This window comes from Copadichromis virginalis, linkage group LG8 (genome assembly GCF_057382275.1).
Source record: "Copadichromis virginalis isolate Kocher_CV1m ecotype Utaka linkage group LG8, C_Virginalis_male_GT1.1, whole genome shotgun sequence".
NCBI classification, from domain to species: domain Eukaryota; kingdom Metazoa; phylum Chordata; class Actinopteri; order Cichliformes; family Cichlidae; genus Copadichromis; species Copadichromis virginalis.
In genome coordinates this window covers 9,336,270-9,350,637 of record NC_140625.1, presented here as the reverse complement: position 1 = coordinate 9,350,637, position 14,368 = coordinate 9,336,270, and the positions used below count along the sequence as shown (strand labels likewise).

At 38.8% G+C, this 14,368-nt stretch overlaps 1 protein-coding gene across 1 annotated transcript in view; it reads left to right on the top strand.

The window, feature by feature from the left end:
• The window catches only part of ogfod3 (2-oxoglutarate and iron dependent oxygenase domain containing 3), a 36,180-nt gene extending 25,988 nt beyond the window's left edge, over window positions 1-10,192 (top strand). The window contains exon 9 of the mRNA XM_085465639.1: window positions 9,432-10,192. Coding sequence (XP_085321765.1) covers window positions 9,432-9,568 — 137 coding nt within the window. The 3' untranslated portion in view covers window positions 9,569-10,192. The remainder of the gene's footprint in view (window positions 1-9,431) is intronic.
• Window positions 10,193-14,368: the final 4,176 nt, after the last annotated feature.

Genomic DNA, 14,368 nt, shown 5'->3' with positions numbered 1-14,368 from the left:
TTGTGTCAGTGTGCCGCGCACCTTGTGACTGTGCCGGCAGTGTAAAGAGGCGTTTCGCTCCAGCAGGCGATTTTGTTATCGGCACTGGATGAGTCATGCGTCGTTTAGCATCTTGTTAGAATTGTGCACTCATCCCGGTTGGGTCTGTGAAGTTCAAGAGCTCATTAAGTGCTAATCAGCAGCATGTGGCTGTTTTTTATTATTAAAGACAAAAACAGTCTGGTGGCGTTGCTTGAAGTATTTCGTGCTGATCACTATTACGCATCGTAGTACCTCTGTGATGGTATTAATTGGATCGTCTTCTTTTTTTTTTTTTTTTTTAAAGCCTCTTATTAGCAGGTCCAAGAGAGACGGCAGTGTTTCTGCAGGTTTTTTCTCCTACTGTCTCAAGTGTTATGACATACTTTTTTTTTTTCTGTTCACTTCCCGTTGATGGCGTTTACATTTATCTAGAAGACATTTTTGTACGTGGTCGTTGTTTCTCTGAATGTTTAACCGTGTTTGGTTCTCAAGGCAAATTCGTTCATTTGAATAATACACAACAAAAGAAAAAAATTCATCATGGTGCACATAGTCACTTTATGAGACTCCAAAATGCAGATTCACCGTGATGTTAAAAAATAAACGTGTATTCAGGGAAAATGTTTGACTTTCCACGCCCTTATATGGCATCAAACTTTTGATCCTAATGATTGGATACCCACAGATAATGGAGAATTTCCTAAATACAGTCAAAGTAAGAATCACCTAAAAAATAACATTTTACAAACTATTAGTAGAATTAAATCTTATGTGGAAATTTTAACAGTTTATTACTGTATTTTTAGGGTGGGTTTCAATAATCGATTTATCGATTAAAATCGGTTTTAGTTTGAATAAAGCGATATCGATTCATTAAAATCCTGAATCGATTTTTAAATATAAATGTATTTTGCCAGAAACTAGAGATGGACCGATCCGATATTACGTATCGGTATCGGTCCGATACTGACCTAAATTACTGGATCGGATATCGGAGAAAAATAAAAAATGTAATCCGATCCATTAAATATCACGAAAGCACCTCGCAAAACTTGCAACACGCCGTAACTCGCCTCAGAACGTCGGAGCAGTATGCATCACGTGATAGAGCAGCTGTGGCATGCAGGACCTGTCGGTGGTCTGGATAGCATTTGGAGCTTCGCTAGCAACCCTGCATTTCATCTCCGACAAAGTTATCCCCGAGAGAAGTAAAGCAAGTGTGTAAGTCCATCTCTGAATGTTTGTAAAGCATTCCCACGTTAAGCTTAACAAGCGACTGCCTCTTCTTGCTGCTACTTCAATCGTGAAACTGCTAATGATCAGCTGATCGGCTTTTCTGTCGCGAGTCTGTCTCTCGTTTGTTTTTGGTCCACTTTGCACCAGAAAGAGGAAACCAGCGGCTGAACAACAGCAGCACGTTTAAGCTTGATAAGCTGTTGTTACAATTTATTTATTATTACTTTCTACTCCAGGATCTTTTTCTACAGCTGACGGCTGGTAACTGTGCAGGGGCGGATCTAGCAAAGTTTAGCCAGGGGGGCCGATAGGGCATTAACTGGGAAAAGGGGGCACAAAGACATACTTTTCTTTCTTATTCTCATTTAAAATGTCTAGCTTTTAATAAATAATTATCTGACACCCAAAGTTTTAATTTGATGTAAAATGAATAGAAGTCAATTACTGTATATAGTGACTATTAAGTCTAATATATATACCCTAGTAAGCTATAGTACATTTTCCTTTGGGAAGGTACCATCTGTGCAGTCTGCAATTTTGTTGAAGAAAGATGTTGAATCTATTTAATATTTCTTGAAAAATAATTGATTTCTGTGCATTTTTTTTCACACTGCATCAACTTAAGGTTGATTACGTTGATTAAGCATCATGAGGTGGAGTGTGAGGGGTGGTTCCCTATTTTTTATTTATTTATTTTTGTTGTTGCTGGGAGTTGGAACCCTATTAGTTAGGTTGCTTAATATTTACGCTAAGTACTCTTTAAAATACCAGAATAGGGAGGATGGTGTAGGTCTAAGTTTATTAGATTGATCAGTATTGCTGAACTATGAAATATTTTTTTTGTATACAGGTATAACAGAATAGCTTTAGTGTAGTTGTTGTTTTAAACTTGAGTATGAACTTGCAGACTTGCAAAATGCAGCAAGATATTTTAAAAAACAGTTTTGTTGATTAAAAAACACTATATCGGATTCATATCGGTATCGGCAGATATCCAAATTTATGATATCGGTATCGGTATCGGACATAAAAAAGTGGTATCGTGCCATCTCTACCAGAAACCCAAAATCTCAGGTTAAACCTCACAAAACTATTTCACCAACCACCAAACAACTAAAACAGCAAACGAGAGCAGGTGAACGGATTCTGCAAAAAGAAATAAACGCGAAGCGCGAACTCGACACATCAGAATCAGTGAGCTGTCGGCTTTTTCACCCGACGGCATGTACACGGACACACCACCGGGGCTGATTCTGAAGCGGCGGATCAGCGCTTTGTGTTTATGTCTTTTTTTGCACTCGATTCTGAAGCTGCAGGTTTAATCACTCTCCAACCAAAATTGACTGAACCAGCAGCAAAAGAAGATCAAATCTAAGCTTCACATTTCACTTCACATACACATCGTCATGAATTCCCTTTTACTTTTGCTGTTTTGCTTCCACCACGATAAGAAGCTCTCACACAGCTCTCACAAGTGTCAGTACTGATAAATGATCAGAATTATAATATTTTTGACAAAATTTCCCCGATTCGAATCGAATCGAATTTAAATCGTGGATCGAATCAAATCAATTCTAGAAATCAGGGACGATACCCAGCCCCGTGTCTTTTAGAAGTAATGTGTACATTTTTTGCACAAGTTGTAGCGCTTATACTGCCTGTTTAAAATCAACCAAACGCACTTCAGTGGGATTCAGATGTTTAAGATATAATAAGGATCTGATTATTTCAAGTGTTCTGATACATAAAAGCTTGGAATTTAAAGGTCTGCCTTTTTTTTTATATTTAACTAACCAATGGTAGATGCCAAACCTTGAACTTACCACTACTACATTATGTCGGCTATCTGCCAAACACAGAGCCCACACACTGCTTCATCTACATATTGAAAATAACTCACTTTAGCTTTACTACTTAAGTCTTTTTCTTTCTTGTCCTAAAAAGATGAGCATGTCTTGTTTCACACATTCCTGCTTCAAAAAGCACACGTCACCAGGGAAAAGTGCGCTAACATTAGTTTGAAGGCTAGATGCCTAGTTTGCTGCTTGGTTGCAGCGCATTAAACTCCATGTAAACAAAGCTGCAGCTCTCACTGAGGTCTAGTTGGAGGCGTGTGGTCCTTACTTTCTCACTCCATCCATCAAAAATTAATCCCAGTTTCTCTCGCTCTGCTACCGGACCGCAGCCTGCTGTCAGTCAAACACTGACATGATGCTCAGTTGTTGACGTACAAGAGAAGCAAACTAGTTCCCAAACCACTTTTCTTCCTTTCTGTGAAAAAAGAAAATTCCATGAAATAATAAAAAAAACTATTTTTTTCACTTGACTTTAAAATTATATACATTGGATTTTTCTATTATATAAAATTAAAGAATTAAAAAAAATCATACAGTGTACTACAAAATATCAATGCTATACATTATTAAGTACATATTATATTCAGCAATGGGGGTGTCTGGCCCATTGCTACGGGCCATTCAGTCCTTATACGGTTGCAAGAGCTTGGTCCGCACAGCCGGCAATAAGTCGGACTCGTTCCTGGTGGGTGATGGGCTCCGCCGGGGCTGCCCTTTGTCACCGATTCTGTTCATAATTTTTATGGACAGAATTTCTAGGCGTAGCCAAGTGGCGGAAGGCTTTCACTTCGGTGATCTCAGGATCTCATCTCTACTTTTTGCAGATGATGTGGTTCTGTTGGCTTCATCAGGTGATGGCCTCCAGCTCGCCTTGGAACGGTTCGCAGCCGAGTGTGAAGCGGTGGGAATGAGAATCAGCACCTCCATATCTGAGGCCATGGTCCTCAGCTGGAAAAGGGTGGATTTCCCACTCCGGGTCAGGGACAAGACCCTGCCCCAAGTGGAGGAGTTTAAGTATCTCGGGGTCTTGTTTACTGTTAGACCTGTACTCTTGCTCATCCCGTTGGTGATTATGGGCAAATATTCATGGGTTAATGGCATGACACATGAGTAGCATGAGGCAAAACTTCCCCTATACATTTAGTGAAGACAATGTTAAGTGCCACCTCAGCACTGCTGAGGTGGCACTTAACAGCACTGCTAAACAGAGGTTAGCTTGGGAGGATACATTTCCTCCATAGAAGTGATTGTTGACCCAGGTGCTTCAAGAATAAGCTCAGGACGTGGAATTGTTTCTCTAAAGTTTTCTGTTTCATGGGAAAATTTCTATTGTGGAAACCCAAATCCTTAAATGACAGAAATGTACTGATGCTTTACTCCTTTTCATGACACCGCAAAGTGCTAAAATACTATTGGGAAAGACTGCAGGTAAAGCAATAATTACAACATATAGTTTTTCTGTTTTTAAGAAGTAGCAGTTTTGCCTTTTTTCTGCTAATAAGCATGTTGCATTTATTATGAAGACCTTTCTAGTTGTGCTTTTAATGAAGAAAGTACTATTTAGACTCTAGCAGACAAGATGATGTGGCTGATATTGTAAGGTAGTTATTAGGTAATGGAAGTGGATGTTTGATGTTACATTTAAAAAAATGCATTACTCGTTGGTCATCAGTATTTTATAGGCTAGAGCAGGAGTGGGCAACCCCAGGCCTTAAGGGCCGGTGTCCCTGCAGGTTTTAGATGTGTCCTTGATCCAACACAGCTGATTTAAATGGCTAAATTACCTCCTCAACATGTCTTGAAGTTCTCCAGAGGCCTGGTAATGAACTTATCATTTGATTCATGTGTGTTGACCAAGAGTAATATCTAAAACCTGCAGGACACCGGCCCTTGAGGCCTGGAGTTGCCCACTCCTGCCCTAGAGTAAATACAAAATGTAGTTTTTAAATGATAATTTTAGTGTCGAAAAAAGCATGAAGAATAAGCTCAGGACGTGGAATAAAAGAAAAAGAAAACAAAAAGAAACAAAGTCAGTAATATCTATCACTGTGGAAAGAGTTACAAAACCATTTCTAAGGCTTTGGGACTCCACTGAACCACAAAGAGCCATTATCCACACAACGACATCTGAAGAACTCCACGGCTAACTTGTCAAAGTTCGTGATTCAACAGTAAGAAAGAGGCTGGGCGAAAATGGCCTCCATGTGAGAGATCCAAGGAGAAACCCACTGTTGACCAAACGGAAAACAGTCTCACATTTGCCACAAAACATCATTGGAAGGTTTGAGTCCCGTTCCATCTGGTGTAAAACTAACTAAAAGGATCATACCAACAGTCAAACATGGTGGTGGAAGTTATGTGGCTGCTTTGCTTCTTCAGGACCTGGATGACTTGCTGTAATTGACTGAACCTGACTTCTACCAGAAAACCCTGAAAGATAATGTCCAGCTATCAGCTTGTACCCTTCAACTGAAGCAAAATTGGGTTGTGCAGCGGGACAATGATCTGAGACACAGCAGCAAGGCCATCTCTGAATGGCTCTAAATGACAAACTGTTGGTTTTGAAGTGGCCCAGTCACAGTCCGGGCCACTTCAAAGAATCTCAATCTGATTGAGATTCTTTGACATGACCTTCAACAAGCCGTACATGCTCAAACAACCACCTCCAGGGTGGCTGAATTCAAACAAAGAAGAGTGGGCTTGAGTTTTTCACCTCTTCCACAGTGAGGTGAAAAACTCATTGCCAGTTATCTTAAGTGCTCAATTTCAGTTCATGCTGCCAAGGATGGCGCTACCAGTTATTAGGGGTAGGGGGCAATTATTTTTTTCTCAAAATGCTTTTTTCCCTAATTATCAAATTTCAAAACTGCATTTTGAATTACTATTATTATCTATTATTATTATCCTTCTCCTTTTTCCCTTATTCTCAGAGTTTGCAGCATAAATTCTGTTGTTATACAGCGAGCACCTCTGATGTCGTCAGCTAATGCTATCCAGGGAGATTCAAACTCTCTTACACAGACACACAAAGACACACAAATGTATAAAGCGCCTGTAAGGGAAATTATAGCAGCAGAATGGGGGCTCAGTGATTCCAGCTGTTTATTCATGGCATAAGATAATGAGATATTCTCTTCAAAAGGTTTGAGACACTGTAAGTTTATTAGCAAACCAAGAGTCTGAAAGAATTCTGAATAAAAATCTACAACTGTGGGCTTGCTGCTTAAACTTTCCAAACTGAATGGAAATGTCTTATCTAACACAGAGCACAGGTAAAACAACACTGGCTAGTAACTGGTAGTAGTTCATGAGATGACCTGGTGACGCAGAGCTTCTGATAAGTGAAGAAAATTTATCCTGAGGAAACCTCACCAGACTCAGACTGTTTGTTTATTTAATGAAAAAAAAACCTTTTCAGTCAAAGGAAATGCATTTCAGTCCAAAAAATGAAACCCTAGAATAAGTAAATTGCTCCCAACTGCTTGTCTTTGTGTTCGCTTCCCTTATCAATGGTTTTTGACTCCACCATCATTGCAAATACTTTTTAAAAAAAAAAAATAATAATAATAGCTTCACCTTATTTACTTTCTTTTTGCAAATGAAAGGAAAATATTACAACCAGACAGAGGGAGGACATGGTTTACCTTGCTTTGCATAATAACTACAAAACAGCAAGTTTAGCTCGAAATAAACATCCAGCTTTTGTGATTGTAGTGAGAGTTTTAGGGGGAGTGTTTGAACTGTTTTAAGGCTTATAAGCTATATTAGGCTAAACCTGGAAACATGGTTAATAAGCAAGGTATAATCTGTCGAAAGGTTAAAATAATAACAATAATTTTTAAAAAGTGCATACCAACACTTTCAAATTGGATGTTATAGCAGTTTCTCTATGAACAGCATAGCTGTTTAGTAAGCTATCATCAAGTCAATTAAACTTCTGCTTCTATGGTGTTGGTATGGTGTTAGAGTTGGAGTTGTCTCGAGACCCTTACCATTTTACCAGCGAGTTGATATTATTGGCTGATATTAACATTTTGCCGAAATATCAATATTGGAATTTATTAAAACGATCAGCGTTTATTTCAGAATGCCAGATTTTAAAATCACCAAATATCAGTGTTAAAAATCTCTGGTCGGGCTCTGCCAGGGACGACTGTGTTCTCAGTGAACAGGTTAAACCAATCGTTTGCAAACTACTTCCACTATGTCCCACTTTAGAAGTCAATAATAGTTCACACGCCTCATATTTTAAACATTTTTTATAAATCAACAATATAAAAGAAAATTTCAGTATGCACGAAAGTATCAGCAATTAAATTTTTTATCATATTCATTCAATACAGACTCGGGGTTTTTAGCCTGGTCACCCGAGCCCAAACTGACGTTTTTCTGTCCCACCCCCACAGTTTGAGAACAACTTTGTTAAACTAATGAGTGTTTAACCAGAATAACTGCATATGCTGCCTCTGGTGTGTATACCAAGCTTCGCTAGCTGCGTCCTCGCTCTGTTTTCAACCGTTCTTGACGTCTTGACGACTTGATACTCCCTTTAGGCATTTATTTTGGGTTAAGACCAGATACGTATCTGAAGGAAGGTTACGGAGGCCATAACTTTATATAAATGATCAGTAATTCATAAAAACTGAATGTTTGCAGCCAGTTAAATCTCATAAGAATCATTTAAAAAGTTTGCTGACTTTTCACCAGAAAGAGGTTTTAAAAATCTTTTTTCCCCACAGATTTATTTCTAGTACACATGCCCCAAGTTTCATCTACACCTCTACCCAGATTTCTGATACAATCACTTCTCTTACCCTGCATTGCTCTGTAATGAATGTTAATATGCTAATCATGTGAATGATCAGCCATTAGAAACAAGCAGACGTACCATCATCATCTTTACTATGACGGTTTAAACCAATCAACTCATTTATATGTTTCCTAGGTTGACTGTTGAGATGAGATGTGATCATAATTAAAAAATGTAACATTTTTTGTTATATATTAGTTTGACTTTAAAGTCATCTTCTCATACACCTTTGAACAGCTGCCAGTGCTGCTGATATAAATCCCTGGAAACGACATTGTGCGTTCTGTGATTTCACCATGATCCAAGTTCAGCGACTCAAGTGTGCACAGAGAGCAAACCTCAGCTTGCGTCAAACTGAAAACACTTTCTTGAAGAGGATCATTGTTGTATTGAATTATGATACAGGGACTACATGTTCTTTTCCCCTCTCGTTCTCTTGTTGAAATGTCCAGTTTCCAGCACAGCACATCACCTAAGTTTTATAAACAGGAGCATACCTGCTCGGGGGGTTTTGGGGGTGGGCGGGGCTTGAGCTGTCAGCGCAGAGTTCTCCTGTATAGCTATGAAGTATCTGTGAGAGAATATTGAGCTGGAATGACCTGCACTGCCGTGTGTGTCTGTGAGCCCCCACGGCTCATGAAAAATGCTACAGGTTTGTGGCCACGACAGCATAATCGTTTCTCACCACCTGCCTCACCGCCAGATTTATCTTCCTGCAACTTCCCCCACTTTCATACAATTTAATTCAGGGGTGTCAAACTCAAATACACAGTGGGCCAAAATTCAAAACTGGAACAATGTCGCGGGCTAACGTTAATATTTATTGAAATATATTTATTCCTCCAGATATAAGAATTAATCTTTTCTTATGGACTCAAAACACGTTTTGCTGAAGAACTGAATATGGAACAAGCAAAGCTTAATACTAAACAATATATATATTAGCTGTATAATACCAGTAGGCCAGCTCTAATAGTAATTTGGTATGGCTTCGCGGGCCAAATGTAATTAGGCTGCGGGCCAGAGTTTGACACCTATGATTTAATTCAAGTTGATCGTCATTTTGACACAGCGGAGGATCCAGCGTGCGCACAGAGGCACTTAAATTAGTCCAGAGATATACGAGAAGATGCCCTTGAAGGACAGATCGTCTACATTTAAATCTAATGCTGTTTTTGATTTGTAGAAGTGTAATCCCAGAACTTTGTGATCGCATCTCGTAAAAGAGGTATGGTTGGCAGCTTCTATAGTTGGGTTTACAGCATTCTCCAATAGATTTCGCTTCAAGATTTCTATTCGTCAAGTGCCGTATCTCTGCCTTGCCAATACCTCTGATGTAACAACCGACCATGAGATTAATAGAGGTTTTCTCTGACTTTAAAAGCCTTGTTCAACACATGGTAACACCAGCTGTGTGTGTGTTGGATCTGAATCGGTAAATATTGAACAGCTTTTACATTTCCTCTCTCCTAAAGAGTTCCTCTTGTTCCTTTTGTCCCCACCCTTAGGGAGAGTTTCTTTCTTCTCTTCTGGCTCAGAGAACCTCCACCGCGTGGAGAAGGTAATGTGGGGGACACGCTACGCCATCACTGTGTCCTTCACCTGCGACCCTGCACACGCCATCTCTGACCCTGCCCTGCCATGAGGCAACCACGGATGATGGATGACGGCACTGCCCACTGGTTCCGATAGGCCCTGCAACAAAGAGGCAGAATAGGCAGGAATTAAGAACAAGGGGAAGGAAAAAGAGCTTTTACATGGATTTTTACATTGGTATTCTGTAGCTGCTCGGTCAATATCTTCAATTTTCTCCGTTTATTTTTCAAGTATTGACTTGCTGATGGTGCAGCAGGGGGAAAAAAGAGCCACATGTGGTCTCCCTCTGTGCTTTCCTGTTTGTTACGCACCCTTGTGTTTTTATCCTGTTTTCTACAGAAATGTCTTTTTTTCCTGCACCATCTTAATCGCTGGTTTTAAGGGTTTTTCAGTTCCCCTGCAGGCTTTCTGCCAAAGCAGGATTGTTTTCTGCCTTTCTGTTTATTATTTTAAGAGAGCTGCTGATTCCCTGAAGAAGAGATCTGAAACTTATGAACTGCCAACTGAATAATCAACGTTTCATCACCAAGTACCACTCATACCCCGTCCTATGACCCGTTGAGGTATTTTCTTCTAAGAAGAACCGTCTCTCTGTCCTGTTCGTTTGCTTTTTCCTACCTTATGCTTCTGTGCAGTCTTGAGGATGTTTTGAAATAAAATGACATCAAAAGTTTGCCTGGTTTTGTTAGTCATGCTTCTCTGTACTTTTCTATTTTAAAACCAGCAGCCTGGAACATTAAACCTTTATGTATTACTACTTTTTAAATTCAATTAACCAGTGTTATACCCGTCTCTGCTCCTGCTGATTGCTACTAGAGTCTTATCCGCCCTTCCTTTGTGAGCCAGCCACTTGAGGAATCTCTTGATTGATCTGAGACTATCATGTGGTTGGGAAGTCATCATCCTCGCCTTTCTTATTTTTCACACAGCTGCACCGAACCACCCACCGTTTCCATTCTCATTTTTTCTTTATCGATTCTGGAGTTTTTTGATTTTAGGATCCATAATTTTGTGTTTATTTTATATGTCAACACCTATTTCAGTTTTTATGCTCTGATGTGATTTTAAATGTTAATGCGTTCATGTGTTTGGGGCTTTTTCTTTTTTTTTTTCTTTTAAAGGTAGAATCAGAAACAAAATGTCAGCCAGCCATCAAAGAAAGAAAGAAAGAGAAAGTCAAAATATTATTACGTGGTGTCATTTTCCATTAAAAAAAAAAAAAGCAAAACAAAAAAACGGCTCTTCATGTCATTTAAAATAACAGCAGGTTTTTTTACACTTAATAAATGCAAACAGCTGTTTACTTCTGTTAATGTCAACACACTAGGACAATCTTTTAGCGTATATTTAAAATCAGCTGTGCAATTCTGCATTTTTTGGCATTTGAAAGTAAACGTTTTATAAATCGCCTACACTAAAAGCATTCATTTTTAGGCACTAGGTTCACTTGTATATAGTTGACTCATTAACATAAATATGCTAGTAAACTTCTCTTTGTGTGCAACAGTCTGATGCATGTCCAATATTCGCTTTCTTTTTTAGCTCTTTTTGTTTCTGTTCCAGCTCCTACTGAAAATATCAGGCTGTGTAGATAAATTCTGAAAAACCCCAAACTAATTTTGTTTGGGTGTTGTTGGTTGTGTACGTTGCACATTGGACTATCACAGATTTTTAGTTTTAAATTAAAAATACCTGCACGATAAAGCAGAATAAATGAATAGATGAATGGTAAATGAAGAATGCTCGTAAAGGTCATGAAAAACTGAAGTGAGGTGATGCTTCCCTGTTAGTTTGTTGCTAACAATTGCAACTTTTGTGCTACAGAAAGACGTGCCAGTTGCACACTGGTTCTCAAAAATGTAAGTCATTAGTGAGCACACATATTCAAAAGCTGTGACTGAAACATTTTTTCTCACACTTTTCTCACCTTGCTGCACAGCTGTTAGCACATTCACTGGTGATATAAAGAACAGAGGTAAGTCTTTCTATGCTGTGCAGGGCTGTGTGGGAGTTTATTTGAAATGAGCATGGTGTTGTGACCCAACACCATGCTCATTTCAGTAGCACATATATATACATTGCATATTTATATATATTTATGCTCTGATGTGACAGGGTCACACAGCTGTAAATGGCAGCGCCTTGTTCAGAGTTTATAACTGATCTGATAAAGATGGCCACGTATGAATTTACTAATAAAGAAGCCATTAATCACCTCTACCCTTATAAATAATGGTTCCAGTCACTGTACTCTTCATCTATTACTGTTGTGGTGACATTTCCACATGGAACTGTTAATAAATATAAACATAAATGAAATGGTCAAATATATATATTGTAGCTGCTTCCGCGTAATCAGCTTTAGCTAGCAAACTAATTCGGCACACTTCACAAACTTCTAAGACAAATTTTTGCAAAAGAATCTTCCAACTCGTACTTTTCTGGCTAATGATGCTGAAAGATGCCAAAGCTTTATTTAAAAACAAAACAAAAAAACAGATAAGAAATTGCGTTGTCCTTGTACTGCAGGTTGGGAGGCTTTGCTGTGGTTGGAATGTAAATTTGATCAGACAATTATGAATTGATTATTCATGATTGATTATGAATAAAACTGAATTGAATTGATGTCAGCTTTTTTCCCTCTAAAGTGACATACTGTGATCACTTGCTAGCTGATTACGTTAAGGTTGTACTAGCCTATATTAAAGCAGACACACACAGTTTTTTCATTTCCTTATATCTTTCCTGTTGGTTTGAACAGACTGGAAAAACAAACACTGCCTTCGGATCTCTTTAAATATCAAGGACACTGCTTCTAAATGTGATTTATTTTAGTTGTTGATACTGTGTGGGAAAGGAATTGAGCCAATAGTTGATTGTAAATGACCCGTCTGGCCTTGCCCGACAATAACACAGTAAATACTTCTACTTAGTAATAACTATTATCATGCATGTCAGGATAAATTTCTGCAGGAGTGGGTGTAATTGATTTGGACTGCAAATAAATGTAGGGTGCAGACTGTGCCAAGTATTATTTTTAAGGCTTTGACAGCTGTAGGCATTGATGCAGGATCAGTTGAGGCCTATTTAAGGTAATTTAAACAAAGAACAGACTCTCTGTAGAACATATTGCCCTCAGCAGTGTTTTATCATGATATGGGTTGTGTAATTAATAGTCTAGATGTGACTGATTATTTCAGGTGTTATCATTGGCTTGTGCCAACTGGCGCCATTAGATAGTCTCTGCAAGGCTTAAACAGGACTCAGACTCTAGTGATCTGTCTAAATTCCACTTTAATGAAATGCAGGGAAACAGCCGCCAATATAAACAGTTCACACAGAGCTGTAAACCGCTGGAAGTTACTGTAATGTTTAATGTAATGTAATATTCTGCAGACACAGACAGCAGTATTATCTGTACCACGTTACAGTAAAGAAAGAATCTAGCACTGTGTGCTTTAGGAAGGATTTTCTCCCTTTTTTCCTTCATTCACAAACTCAAAAACCTGCTGAGCTTTACATGGAGGTTAGACACTGAATTATGGCTTTGTTTATAGGAATTTTGGATACCTTACTGCTGATGCTTGTCTGCTAAGATGTAAGATAAAAAAAAATGATTACACACTAAAAAAAAAGTGTGCTTGCACCTCTGCTGAAACTAAACAGGATCAAATGGCACAAATTTCTTCAAGACCTTTAACGTCCATTGTTCTAATTTCTCTTTTGGGATTAACGTATTACATTTTTACAGGAAACCCAAAAGTGGCTCTCAAGCTAACGCTTAGAAGAAATCTACAAATCCAAGCTAAACTTCTCAGCTCGAATGTATGCAGATTTAAGCTGCATACATTCGAGCTTTGTAAACCTGGACTGTGCTGCAATGTTCTTTTTAGAAAGAAGAGACTTTATCCTGACAATCCTTCCATGTAAGCCGTAATTATTGAGTCTTTTTTAAAAAAATTTAAGCACACAGACCTGGTCTTATCCAGAATTTTCAAACTTCTGCAAAGTTTTGTCAGTCAATATGTGGAGAAAGGAAGAAAAAGAAAGAAAGGGTGGGGGATTTCCATATCTGTGATGCGGCACGATGTAGCTGTAATGAATTTATGCATGAGTTTGGACAATTTGACATGCAAACACAAAAAGGTCAGTGTACCAAAGTGCCCAGTCCCACCTGGGACATGATTTGCAAAATGTCACACTTCTAGATATTCAGATATGTTTTAGAATGACAGGAAATCTGTCACTAATGACATTTTTCTTTTACTGCCTAGACGTGCGTAATATTTCCACCACTCTCGGTCTGTAACAGTCTTTTTTTCCATGCTTCTTATGAATCTAAGAAGACAGTGGCTTTACAGCTGAAGGCTGCGTGAGCTGGAAACAACATGCCAGATTAGAGTGAAGAGCTGTCTTAATTAAAGACCGTGAACTCTTCATAAAACACAGGCACTTTATGCATCTGTTGTTAGCATGCTTGCCACTGAGGCCTTCCAACCTCAAAACTTTTGCAGTAATTGTTAATGGGTGCAGGTGCTATGCTATTAACTGTGTTATTACCACACAAACACTACAGCATGAAAGGAAGTCCTGTCTGTCCATTCAGGTAAGTGGGCCACAGTTCAGCCTAGTAAACAGAGCGCACAAAGCCTGGATGCGAGCACGCTGAGGAGTAGGTGTTTTGGCTCAGGTTTTACCACAGCAGCAGAAGTGTGTTTGCCTCCGCAGGTGGATGCATGCAAATTCAATGGCATTAACATGCCATGTGTGTGCTTCTTTTTCTCTTCTTTTTCCATTTCCTGCCAAAATTCAGGATTCCAATTAAATATTCAGAAAATTATCTCTGTTG